This window comes from Mobula hypostoma, chromosome 9 (genome assembly GCF_963921235.1).
Source record: "Mobula hypostoma chromosome 9, sMobHyp1.1, whole genome shotgun sequence".
In the NCBI taxonomy this organism is placed as follows: domain Eukaryota; kingdom Metazoa; phylum Chordata; class Chondrichthyes; order Myliobatiformes; family Myliobatidae; genus Mobula; species Mobula hypostoma.
In genome coordinates, this window is record NC_086105.1 from 5,989,766 (window position 1) to 6,003,427 (window position 13,662).

General features: G+C 42.0%; 1 protein-coding gene across 1 annotated transcript in view; it reads left to right on the forward strand.

The window, feature by feature from the left end:
* The window catches only part of LOC134351477 (protein kinase C-binding protein NELL2-like), a 374,438-nt gene that overhangs the window by 25,383 nt on the left and 335,393 nt on the right, over positions 1–13,662 (forward strand). The window contains exons 4-6 of the mRNA XM_063057673.1: positions 2,288–2,358; positions 8,088–8,764; positions 10,151–10,279. Of these exons, the coding sequence (XP_062913743.1) occupies positions 8,713–8,764; positions 10,151–10,279 (181 nt within the window). The 5' untranslated portion in view covers positions 2,288–2,358; positions 8,088–8,712. The remainder of the gene's footprint in view (positions 1–2,287; positions 2,359–8,087; positions 8,765–10,150; positions 10,280–13,662) is intronic.

The following is a 13,662-nucleotide window of genomic DNA, read 5'->3' on the forward strand; positions in this document are numbered from 1 at the left end:
TACTGGAACGGGCAATGGATCATGAGGACTGTCGGGCAGACAAATGGCCTCGGGCACATTTCTTCAATTACCAGTTGTCTTTCTGCTCACATGTTCGGGAGAGTTGTGCAAGCAATTTCACATCCTTACTGTTTCTGGACCTAAAAGCTCTCTGCTTTGATGATTCGTCACCACCAGCCCTCTGATTTCTTGTCTTCTTTCTTGGGGCACCATTTCTTTTTTATGCCATGTGGAAATGAAACAGATTGGACTTGATAGAGGTGACAGAAGTTATTTACCTAATGGGTGTCAGAAATAAAGATGGGCCACTTCACTGCACCCAGTCAGATGGATTTTGGGATATGTTAGTAGTGCTGCAGATTTCAGACAGCCTTTACTGACCTATTCCATGTCACTGAATCCGAGATAAACCATAATGGGGCAACACAGTAGTGTAATGGTCAGTGCCAGTGACACAGGTTCAATTCCCACCACTGTCTGTAATGAGTTTGTTTGTTCTCCCCGGGACCACGTGGGGCTTCCACCCACATTTCAAAGGTCTACAGGTTAGTAGGTTCTCTCTTCCTCTATTCTCCACTCTGATCTTTTACCTCTTATCACCTGCCTGTCACCTCCCTCTGGGTCCCCTCCTCCTTCCCTTTCTCCAATGACCCACTTTTCTCTCCTACCAGATCCCTTCTTCTCCAGCCCTTTACCTTTCCATAAGGCCGTAAGACATAGGAGCAGAATTAGGCCATTTGGTCCATCCAGTCTGTTCTCCTATGTCATCATGGCTGATCCATTTTTTCCTCTCATCCCCAATCTCCTGTCTTCTCCCTGTATCCCTTCATGCCCCGACCAATCAAGAATCTATCATCCTCTGCCTTAAGGATACATAAAGACTTGGCCTCCACAGCTGCTTGTGGCAACAAATTCCACAGGTTCATCACTCTCTGGCTAAAGAAATTCTTTCTCATCTACATTCTAAAAGGACATCCCTCTATGTCTGTGTTCTCTGGACTTAGAATCTTCCACCATAGGAAACATCCTCTCCACGTCCACTCCATCGAGGCCTTTCACTATTTGGTAGGTTTGAAAGAGGTCACTCCTCATTCTTCTGAATTCCAGTGAATACAGGCTCAGAGCCGTCAAACACTCTTCATATGACAAGCTGTTCAAACCTGCAATCATTTTTGTGAACCTCCTTAGAACCCTCTCCAGTTTCAGCACATCCTTTCTAAGATAAGGGGCCCAAAACTGCTCACAATACTCCAAGTGAGGCCTCAACAATGCTTTATAAACTCTCAACATTATGTCCTTGAATTTATATTCTTGAAGTGAGTGCTAATATTGCATTTACTTTCCTCACCCACCTAGTTTCACCTATCACCTTCCAGCTAGCCTCTTCCCCCTCCCCTCACCTCTTTATTCTGGCAACCACCTGCCTTCCTTCTCAGTATTGAAGCTGGGTCTCAGCCCAGAATGATGACTGTCCGTTCACTTCCATAGATGCTGCCTGATCTGCTGAGCTCCTGGTGTGTGTTTGCTGTAGTAAGCACTTGGTGTGTGTTGGTTATCTAGTCATATGGGTGCATTTGGGTGGCGAGGGTTTGTTGGCCTGGAAGGGCTTGTTACTGTGCTGTGTTTCTAATAAATTAATGTCCTACTTACAATCGGGTGACATGTTCTTCCTCTTGATTTTAAAAATAATCTTTACAGGAACTTTATGTAGCTACCAGAGATATTTTACAAACCAGTCTATTTGTCCCAGTTTTGTGAAGTGATTGTAATTCATCTAAAATGGCTTGCACATTTGCTAGCAGGTTAATAATTTGATTTATAGCTATTTTATTTCTGGGCACCATAATATACAGGAAGTAAAAACCTCAAGAGATTACGATAGATTAGAAAGCCCTTATTTCTTTCCTGCATACTCACCATCAGGACACTGACATCTATATATCGCGTAACTCATTAGGAAATAACAGTAATTAATGAAATGTAGAATGAAAGATGAAACTTCTAAAGTGTCAGCAATTAGAGGAGGTGAATGTGGTTACTGGAATCCATAATTACGACAGTGAAGACTGGATCCATCTCAATTTGTCCAATTATATGTGAGATTTTCACAGAATCCCTTGATACTGGAAAAAAAATTACAGTAATTGTATGAGTGGAGAAAAATTAATCACTAATTTGACAGGGCCTCTCATGTTTGATTTAAGGGAAGGAGTCTGTCAATTTGTTTCATCGCTTTCCTTCCGTTCATGATTTTTATTGATTGTTGGTTATTGTGTCTCACACTCAGAGTATCATGCTGGAGCCAAAGCTGGAAGATGCTGTTATTCTACAAGGGTGAAAAATGCACTCTGCTCAGAGGTAAGTTTCAGAAATGAACAACAGGAATTCTGCAGATGCTGGAAATTCAAGCAACACACATCAAAGTTGCTGGTGAACGCAGCAGGCCAAGCAGCATCTATAGGAAGAGGCGCAGTCGACGTTTCAGGCCAAGACCCTTCGTCCTGAAACGTCGACTGCGCCTCTTCCTATAGATGCTGCTTGGCCTGCTGCGTTCACCAGCAACTTTGATGTGTGTTTCAGAAATGAACGTTCTCTTCTGCAATCCACAAATAAGTAGAACTTAACAAAATACACACACAAATTAAATATGATAATACTGATAGGTACACTAAGTTTGTTTCAACTAATGAAATAAATAAATAATGAAATAGAGTGGCCTGGTAGAGTAGTGTTTAGCACAATGCTTTATAATAAAGGTGACCCTGGTTCACTTCCCTCTGCTGCCTGTAAGGAATTTGTACATCTTCCCTGTGACCAGGCAGGTGTTCTGGTTTCCTCTTGCAGTCCAAAGATGTACAGGCTGGTAAGTTAATTGGTCATTGTAAGTTGTCCCATGATTAGACTAGGATTAGTGTGGGCACGTGGCCAAGTGGCTAAGGCATTGGGCTAGCAACCTGAAGGTCGTGAGTTCGAGCCCCAGCCGAGGGAACGTGTTGTGTTCTTGAGCAAGGCACTTAATCACACATTGCTCTGCGATGACACTGGTGCCAAGCTGTATGGGTCCTAATGCCCTTCCCTTGGACAACATTGGTGTCGTGGAGAGGGGAGACTTGCGGCATGGGCAACTGCTGGTCTTCCATACAACCTTGCCCAGGCCTGCGCCCTGGAGAGTGAAGACATTCCAGATGCAGATCCATGGCCTCGCAAGACTAACGGATGCCTTTACTTTACTTTAGGCTAGGGTTAAAAATGGGGGGTGTGGGCTGGAAGGGCTTATACTGTGCTGTATCTCAATAAATAAATAAAATAAAATGTCATTGTGCTTGTCTCTTTTATCAAAATTATTACACTTACATAACTTTTGATGGACAAAGTACAAAGTCAATATATGTCACCATGTGCTACCCTGAGATTCATTTTTTATGCAGACCCTCACAGTAGAACAAAGAAATACAGTGGAATCATTGAAAACCTACACACAGACGAAGACTGACAAGCAACCAATGTGCAAATACAACAAAAATAATAATGAATAAGTAAATAAATAATACTGAGAACATGAGCTGTAGAATTCTTGAAAGTGAGTCTGTAGGTTATGTTCAATGATCAGTTCAGTGTTGAGGTGAGTGAAATACTTGTGACCAATAAAACTAATCTTCTACGCAGATGATTGTTGAGAAGACGTACCTCCTTTACGTGCACCAAGATGAGGCCACCCTCAGGGTGGAGGAACAGCATCTTATATTCTGTCTCCAACCTGATGGCATGAATATCGATTTCTCCTTCCTGTAAAAAAGAAATTCCCTCCCCTCTTCTATTCACCACTCTGACCTTTTTTTCCCTCTTTTCACCTGCCTATCATTTCCCCTGGGTCCCCTCCTCCTTCCCTTTCTCCCTTGGTCCACTCTCCTCACCTATCAGATTCCTTCTTCTCCAGCCCTTGTTGACATTTCCCACCGACCTGGCGTCTCTTGACACCTTCCAAATAGCCTCCTCTCCTCCCCCTACCTTTGTGTTCTGGCGTCTTCCTCATTCCTTCCAGTCCTGAAGAAGGGTCTCAGCCTGAAACATCGACAAATTGTTCAATTCCGTAGATGCTGCCTGATCTAATGAGTTCCTCCAGCATTTGTGTGAATTACATCAATCAATATAAATTATTATGTGATTTACTGTTGCCTGTTCACTGACTTTTTGAACGATAACACTAGCTACATAGTTATGATTTTCAAGTAAATATTTTATAATTTTGCTAATGTTTATGTTACATTATTTGGGAAGGAACGGGCAATTGGGAAGAATTGATGGGCAAATGGGATGGATGGGGTGATGAGGAAATAAGAGAAGAAATGGGACAAGGACAGGTTTTGCCATGGCTCAAATATATGAGAATTATGAAAAAAATCACATACCAAAGACTGAACTAAACACAAGGACCAGGCAGTTTAAATGGTTCAGCATGGACTAGATGGGCCAAAAGGTCTGCTTCTGCACTCTGATGGTCAAAGGCTACCCGTTAATACTGTCTGAAAATGGGAGCCACAGTAGCGCAGCGGTCATTGTGACACCATTGCAGCTTGGGGCGTAAGAGTTCAGGTGGCCTCTGTAATGAGTCTGTGTCCTCCCTGTGGAATGTGTGTGTTTCCTCCGGGTGCTCCTGATTCCTCCTGTAGTTCAGAGGTGTACCGGGTGGTAGGTTTGTCGTCGTGGCTATCCCTCGAGGTCGAGGATGACGGTCTTCATTCTGTTGATCTACTTATGGGCTCTCAAGTGGTTTATGAGTCCAATCTTGTGGGTGGTAGGTTAATTGGTTTTTGTAAATTGTCCTGTGATTAGGTTAGGGTTAAACTGGGGAAGGGCCCGAAGGACCCGTTCTGTGCTGTATCTTAATAAATAAATAACAATAACCAGTTCATTCTAGATTGGAAGTGATGATAGGATTAGAAATCATTCAGGAATTGTCAACAATGCTCCAGAGTTCAGATAATTTTCTAGGCTTACTCATTCAATCTTCTTAAATGGATGCCCAGCCACCTATTCATTGCAGTTCCAGCCAGATCATTCATCAAAGTGAATAAGACCACATATCTCTTTCAAAGCTAGTACAATCACCCGCTTTCAGTTTGATCCTCTAATATTAGAGCTGTAGACTCATAGAGCATCACAGCATAGAAGCAGGCTCTTTGGCCCATTAGTTCATGCCAACCCATTATTCTGCCTGCACCCGGACCATAACCCTCCATATACCTCCCAACCGTGTACTTACCCAATTTTGTAAAATGTTGAAATCAACCCCACACCCATCACTTGCACTGGCCGCATGTTCCACAGTCTCACCACCCTCTGAGAGGAGGAGTTCCTCCCCATGTTCCCCTTAAACATTTCATCTTTCAGCCTTAACTTATGACCTTTAGTTGTAGTCTCACCCAACTTTAGTGGAAACAACCTGTTTGTATTTACCCCATCTATGCCTCTCATAATGTTGTATACATCTATCAAATCTCCCTTCATTCTCCATGAAATAAAGTCCTAAATTATTTATTTATATTTCTTGAACAGGCAGTAACTCATTTTACAGAATTCTACAATAGTTAATTTTTACATTAGTATAGGAAAAATTGTATAAAACATCAATAGTTTACTATAATAATCTTGGTTACTAATGGAGGACAACCATTTTCCTTCAAAGGAGTTTTCCCTGTGCAATTCCTTAAAACGTAGAAGATTGAGAGATTTGACAGAGGTATACAAAATTATGAGGGTTTTTTTTATATAGGCATCCGTTAGTCTCATGACACAGGCCTGGGCAAGATTGTATGGAAGACTGGCAGTTGCCCATGCTGCAAGTATCCCCTCTCCATGCCACCGATGTTGCCCAAGGGAAGGGCATTAGGACCAATACAGCTTGGCACTGGTGTCATCGCAGAACAATGTGTGGTTAAGTGCCTTGCTCAAGGACACGCGCGCTGCCTCAGCCAAGGCTCGAACTAGCGACCTTCAAATCACTAGACGAATGCCTTAACCACTTGGCCACGTGCCAACACTATGAGGGGTATAAATAGGGTAAATGCAAGCAGGCTTTTCCACTGATGTTGGGTAGGACTACAACCAGAGATCATGAGTTAAGGGTGAAAGGTGAAAAGTTTAAGGGGAACATGAAAGGAAACTTCTTCACTCAGATGGTCTGTGAGAGTATGGAATGAGCTGCCAGCACAAGTGGTCTATGTGAGCTTGGTGTCAATGTTTAAGAGAGGTTGTGTAGGTACAGATGGAAGGGGTATGAAGGGATATGGTCCTGGTGCAGGTATTAGGCAGATGGGAGTAGGCAGTTTAAATGGTTTCAGCATGGACTAGATGGGCTGAAGGTCCTGTTTCTGGGCTGTTTTTCTCCACGACTCTGCCTCTATAAATAATATTTTATTTCAAAACCTTTCCATGGTTTCCAGTTAGATAGAGATCTAAAAGAGAAGAGTATTAAACAATTCATATGAATTTACTCCACTAACCTAAGGTGAGATTTTTACATGTCAGTTGAATGACTTGATGGCTGAATCAGTATAGAGTACAAAAAAAGAATTGAGAACAACATTCTTTTCACTACTAACAATGTTAAGCAGAACGTACGTACTCAGCTGGTTTGATAGTTTGAATTCTCTCACTGAACTGAGAGCAATAACTGAGTTTCATTCCTGAGTGTTTTGGCACTGCTTAAGATGTGCTCTGATGTTGTATCTTGTTAGGCAGTCAACCAGATTGATTTAACCTTGCTGTTGCATGGAAAATTATTGAGCTTAAATTTTCATATATCATGTTATTCTTGTGCAAAGACTCTGCTCTAAATCTTATCATATTAATATGATATTGTTTAAACAAAGCTGCATTTGAAATACCTATAAATGGGTATTAAATAAATACGTATTGCAACTTATTAAAAGAAATGGAAGCTCAGAGTTTTGGGTAGTTAAATAGTTCTCTCAGACTGAATTGCACTGACACACTACACCACCAAGTGGCATCATGTGATCTTCCTAATCTTAGGGAGAGTAGTCTCTAAGACACAGTACTAGGGTTGGCATTGTCAGCGAGAGCAAGAGAGAAAGGAAAGGAACTGCAGACTGAGAAACAATTTGACTGTTGCAGTTTGGGTTCAGTGTGGTACCACAAATGACTAAGATTGTAGAGGAGCTGCCCAGTAGCCATGGTGCAAATCACAGGGGAGACTTCCAGTGGAAGGAGCAAAATTGATCCTACAAATGAAACCAAAAATGACTTTGTCTTTCATTATTTATTGAGACACAGCCCTTCGAGCCCTGCCACCCACAATCCACTGCATTAACCCTAGCCTAACCATGGGGTGATTACCAATGACCAATTAACCTAGCAACTGGAATGTCTCTTGACTGTGAGAGGAAACCTAAGCACCCGGAGGAAACATACAAACTACTTACAGGTCAAACCACCTAGAAGAAACCCTTGCAGTTACTGAGAGAATATACAAACTACTTACAGGTCAAACCACAGTTGCGATTTTTATGAACCCATATGTTATATCAATGTGCACATTTTCTGGATTCATTCAGAACCGCACAAGTTTTGGAAAATCTATTTTCTGTGGACATCACTGATGAGAAAAAAAAAGGAAAATGTTTTATGCAAAGTGAATGGAATTATCTCATTTAGTGACCTTTTACAATCAGAACTGCTTCAGACACTGTTTATTTTAAGAAATCAAGCCTGGCCTTACAGTTTGCCCACTTTATCGTGACTTTCGATAGGAAGAGTAATGTGTAGATTAATTCCCAAATGTATTTAGTTCTGTCCCTAGAAACCCTTCGAGATACCTGAATGCATTGTACAGGAAACAGCCTGAAAGGCAATTATTATTTACTCATTTTTCCAAACAAGATGTTCTTTTATGTTTGTGCTTATTGCTGATAATAACTTGTATGCAGAACAAAATAGAACTTGATGCAGGCAGAAATAACCTGGCGGAACAGCAGATACCAGATCAGTTTTCATAATGCTCTGTATTATAACAAAAGTGAAAAGTAAAGTTTACATTTAAATGGTGTTTTTAATATTTCTTTCAGGATTCCCAAAGATTTCCATAGCCAATCCTTCTGAAGGTAGTTTCTGCATACAAGAGAAAATATGTGAGCCGATATAAGCACCAAGCGGATTAGCATCTTCAGCGCACGTCCGGGTGAATTTAGAAACATCCATTCTACACTTGCTCGATAGAGAAGATTTTCACTCCAGTGAGAAACCCACAGGCGATGTAAGTCGCCCTGTACTGCCAGTTGTGTGTGTGTGTGTGTGTGTGTGTGTGTGTGTGTACGTGCGTGCGCGTTGCAAGAGTGCGGTGTCTCCAGATAACGCCGGAGAAGGAAGTCTCTCTGGCTTTCCAGAGGCAGAAACACACCCTCTCATCCTCCGGTTACTCACAGCAGCGGATCAGCCTCACGGTCCAGATCCATCTTTTTTATACACCCGGTGAAAGTGCACTCGCTGGCGATGCTGCGAAGCCAGGACTGAGTATGTGCCGGGCACTGGCGCTGGTACTCGCCGTTTCTTTCCTTTGGGCTCTTTGATCTTCCGGACCGCGGGACTCTTCCTCCTGCCGAACTGATTTCCCCCAGTCCCACTTGTGCGCTATCGTTCCCGAGCTGAAGGCGCACGGGTATTATGGACTAGGAGTAATTTCTATTATCCACAATGGCATTCGCGATCTTCAGGACAGTCCTTGCGCTTGTCCACTTCACAGCAGGTAATGTCGCCTATTTCCCCGAGGCTGCGAAGATGTTAACACGGACAAGGGTGTGACATGCTGTGGATAAGCAAAGGTTTTAATATCTGAACATTTTAGCATCTGTTGAGGCACAGGAGGTTTAATACTTTGTAGGGAGCAAGGGCTATTCCTTAGTGATTAACACCGGGGTTAATACTGTGATAAGCGTGGGGTGGGGGCGTTAGCATTCTATAAGATAAGGTGTTTGACAATGAATGCCTGTAGACGTTTAATGCCACCAAACGCAAGAGAATAAGCGTACTGTTTCCATACAAATGTTTTGTATCCTACGACTGGACAAAAGGTTTAAGATCATATAGATTTTCATGAAAAACGTGTTTAGTATCGACAGGGTGGACAAGATTTTTAACGTCTTGGCAATGAATGAGTGTTTTAACAAACTGCTGAGAGGATCACGGGGGTCTCCCGACCATCCATCGGGGACATTTATCAGGAGCGCTGCATTCAGAGGGCCCTTAGTATTATTAAGGATCCCACCCATCCATCCAGCGTCCTCTGACTTTCTGCCATCAGGGAGGAAACTCCGATGCATAAAGACAAGAACGGTCGGGATGCGAAACAGTCTTTCCCCTCAGGCCGTTAGGCTTCTAAACTCCCAGCCGCATCGGATTCAAAGTGTCACTGGTTAATCTGTTCTGTACCTTACAATATCTAATTTATCCACTTTACTTAGTTTATATATGTGTAATCCAACCGTAGATTTTACCCTTACTTTCATAAGTTACTACACATTATATGTGTGTTATATGTACGACAGTGCTTTAAACCCTGGTTCGGAGAAACGCTGTCTCATTTGACGGTATACATATATAGTTAAATGACAATAAACTTGACTTGAATTGACTACAGATCGATATAGATCTGAATAGCTTGTGTATCAACCCGATGTATAAAATTCTTTAAATGACGATCTTAGCGTCCCGTTCCACATTTCATATTAGAACCCAGGATTTAGCGTTCTATAGAGTCATTATTGTTGAAGGAAGGGGTTAACATAGGCAGATGAAGTAGAAAATTACTCTGGTTTGAAATCATTAGTCGAGTTGCTCAGTTAATGATTTCAAACTAGAGCAATTTTCTAGTTAACCGCAAGTACTTTTGGCGGGGGAATTGTACGATGCAACACGTCAGCGGTTGGAACAGAGACAATCTCTGGTAACAGGTAAATATGTTAAAAGTAAACACTATATTTGTTGAGCGCTATTGGCTTTATTTCTTACCCTTGCCAGATTTTTGTACTATGTAAATGTAATATAAATGGAAATCATTTTAAAAACGAAAGCAATGCATTTATAATCATGAGATTGGGTGACTGAAAGTCCAGTAACATCTGCTGGATATCAGTTCTAGGATTCGGTGTCGACCCAGCGCTGGAAATCGACCTTTTCTCTGCATTGGAACTGGATGCCTCAACGGAGGGAATCGTGCAGGTCCCGGGATTCCACAACGCGAGCAGAGCATTTTTGTTTCGAGGTAACCCCGGCTTTAGCCCTTTCAATAAATCTTCTTCGGATGAAAAAAAAAGCAGATTGTGATTGAAGATATATTTTAACACCCGTTTTGGGACCGGTTCAGGGGAAATGCGTACGGTGTGGGAGTAGGTGGTCGCATTTGTGGCCATGACACAGGTTCGAACCCGCATAGCGAAAGCACATGCAGACAGAGATTGCCACTTGTGTAGGACTCACGTTCACTATTCACCCCCACCCCCCCAGCCTGTAAAACACACTGCCCGCGTGACGATACAAAATAGAAACCCTCCACGGTTTGAGTTGTGCAAATCTAATATGGAAACTTTTTTTTACGCCTGACCTTCACTTTAAAATAAAATGCTATTGGTATGTAATTATCAATAATAGCCAGAATGGATAAACTAATTACCTCCAACACCCTTTGTTACCAATATCACATAAAACATCCTCGGCAACTTAAATGGACCCACGAAAAACAGCGCCGGAGAAACCTTGCTAGCAAATGCGTGGAGCTATTAAGGGTGTTGGGTTCAGTAAAAATCGGAGATGTAATAGATTCCCGTTAATTGGGACACATCGGGACTACATTTTGGCCCAATTAGCCGAAGTTTCAAGGAAAGTTAAAAAGGTGTAAAAAGACAAACTGAGTAACAAATTAGGTATTTGAATGAAACAGAACAAATTAGGTACTATCAATAGTACTACAGTATTATGCAGTACTACCGTTTATAATAAACGGTGTATGAATCCCTGTCTCCTGCCCCAATTAAGTGGTGTAGTGTCCCAAATAATCTCGGCTATGTTCTCCATTAGTTTTTGTTATTTAAGACTTGCGTCATGTAAACGGCTGCCCCGATAAACCGGCATTCGTTTAATTCAGAGCGTTGTCCTTGCTGTCCTCCCGTGACCATGCCGAGTTTGCAGGTGTAGAAAGAAAAAAAACAAGACAAAAGAAAGGAGAGGGGAAAGACAAGCAGGAACAGGACGCTGTGTATTCTTTCAAACCCAGTTGAAGAACAGATGGGAGCTCAATGCCTCTTCCAAAGGACAGCACATCTCCGCTAAGCCGTGTTATTTCTCATGCTCAAGGGATGGGATTTGCCTGTGAGACCAAGGAGGATTTTAAATGGGCATGACGTTTGTTTTTTTTTGACTAGAGTTAGATGTTGGATTTAATAAACTTTTAATTGCAGTTTTTTCTAGGCTTTGCACTAAATCGTTATGGTTTGGGATCTTACTGTGCACATTTTGGCTGCTGTGTTCTGATATCAGAGGTAGCTGATCTGCTGAAATATTAGATCAGCCGCAACGTGATGGCTTTGGGGTGCCGCTAACATGCAGAGCGGTCAACACAGGTCTCTGTAATATGAAAGGCACGCACATGTAAGAACCTTTATAAACAGAGGGCACAAACAAAGATTTAATATTTATTGGCTTTTTGATCTGTGCAAAATAACCTGCTGGGGGCTTACAGTTATAAACTTCTTTTTGATAATGCTCCTCTGAAACCCCTTCGGTTGTTTGCCCTGTTATTTATTTTTTAATAGGTTATTGAGATACAATGCGAAATAGGCCCTTTGGCACGCTGCCCAGCAATCCTAATTTTAATCCTAGGCTAACCACTAATCAAAGGACCAATTAACGTGCCAACAGGTAGGATGGGAGGAGACTGGAGCACTCCACCCAGAAGAAACCCACACGGTCACAGGACGAATTTCTTACAGGCAGAGACGGGAACTGAACCTGGATCGCCTGTACTGTAAAGCGTTTGTGCTGACTACTACACTACTGTGTACATTTGTATAAAGGCATTACTCAAATACAAGTCATTGTAAGGCGATGGACCTGCACGTTTGGCAGAGATATGAGAACACAAAAACAAAACAAGCAGATAATTTGAACAATCATGTGTTCTAGTTTCATAGTATACAGATTAAGCACATTTTTGCTATAAATCACAAATTCTCTTATTTGCCACTATGCACAGAAATGATCATAGGCTCTTTATAACACTTGATTCCCGGAAATGTGGCTGTTGCAAGCAAGGCCATTGCTCTTGGGGAAAAATATTCAGGGGTTCTTGGGTCAGGAGGATAGTGAATCACAATCATGGAAATCTGCAGCACCTAATCTGTTATGGAGGGCTCACTGCACAGGATCCAGAAAGTTATAAACTTAGTCAGTTCCATGATGGCCACTGGCTTCCTCAGCATCCAGGATATCTTCAAAAGGCGATGCCCTAAGAAGGTGGCATCCATCATTAAGGACCCCCATCACCCAGAACATGCCCTCTTCTCATTGCTACCATCATGGAGGAGGTATAGGAACCTGAAGACACACTGAATGTTTCAGGAACAGCTTCTTCCCCTCTGCCATCGGATTCCTGAATGGACATTGAGCCCATGAACCAGTTTGCTCTCTTTTTTTTACACTACTTATTTCATTATTTTATATATCTATACAAAATATTTTTCTTATTGTAATTCATAGATTGAAAACTATTATATATTGCAATATACTGCTGCTATAAAACAACATGACATATACCAATAATATTAAACCTGATAATGATTTGGATTTTATGTCAACAGCATTGATTCAACAGGTGAACAATAAAGACCCATTTAAACCAATCCAATCACCCTCCTCTTGGCCTGTAGCCTTAGGCAGTTGGTACATAAACTGCAAGTGATGAAGGAAATGGTAGGTGATGGAAAAAGGCAGGTGTTGCAAAGGGAAAAGTCATGAACCCTTCGAGTGTGGGCAGCAATTATTGCAGACACCGTTAGGAGTGGCTTGTGTATATTTAGTGTGGGGTCTAGAAAATCCATCTTCCTAGCTTCATGTTGGGGCATGTTGATAGAGAGCATACTGTCATACAGAATGACAGTTTGATACTCCGGCTGCAGCAAGACAGAACACAAAGCACTCCCAACGAGTGACTAGGACGGCTCAGAACATCATTGGGACTCAACTATCGGATCTGGAGGCAATCTACATCTCCTAATGCCTATGGCACTCTTGTAACATCATTTAAAGCCCCATCCCATCCCGGACAGAGTCTGTTCCATCTCCTGCCATTTGGTAGGAGATACAGAAACATCTCAGCCAAGACTGTGAGCCTGAAAAATAGCTTCTTCCGAGGGCTGTTGTGCAGCTGAATAATGCTACACCCTGGCCTGCCAATGGGTCTTTGAGTGTTATGGGCTGGCAAAGTCACTTGTTACATGTAGCTATGGGAATTAAAAAAAAATTAAGCCATACTGCATGCATTGTAGATATCTGTTTTACATGGACTGGAGTAGCACAGCAATCTCAATGTCTTGAGCAATGACAATACAGATCTATTCTATTCTATCAACTAAGTGAATTGGTTCCAGGGCA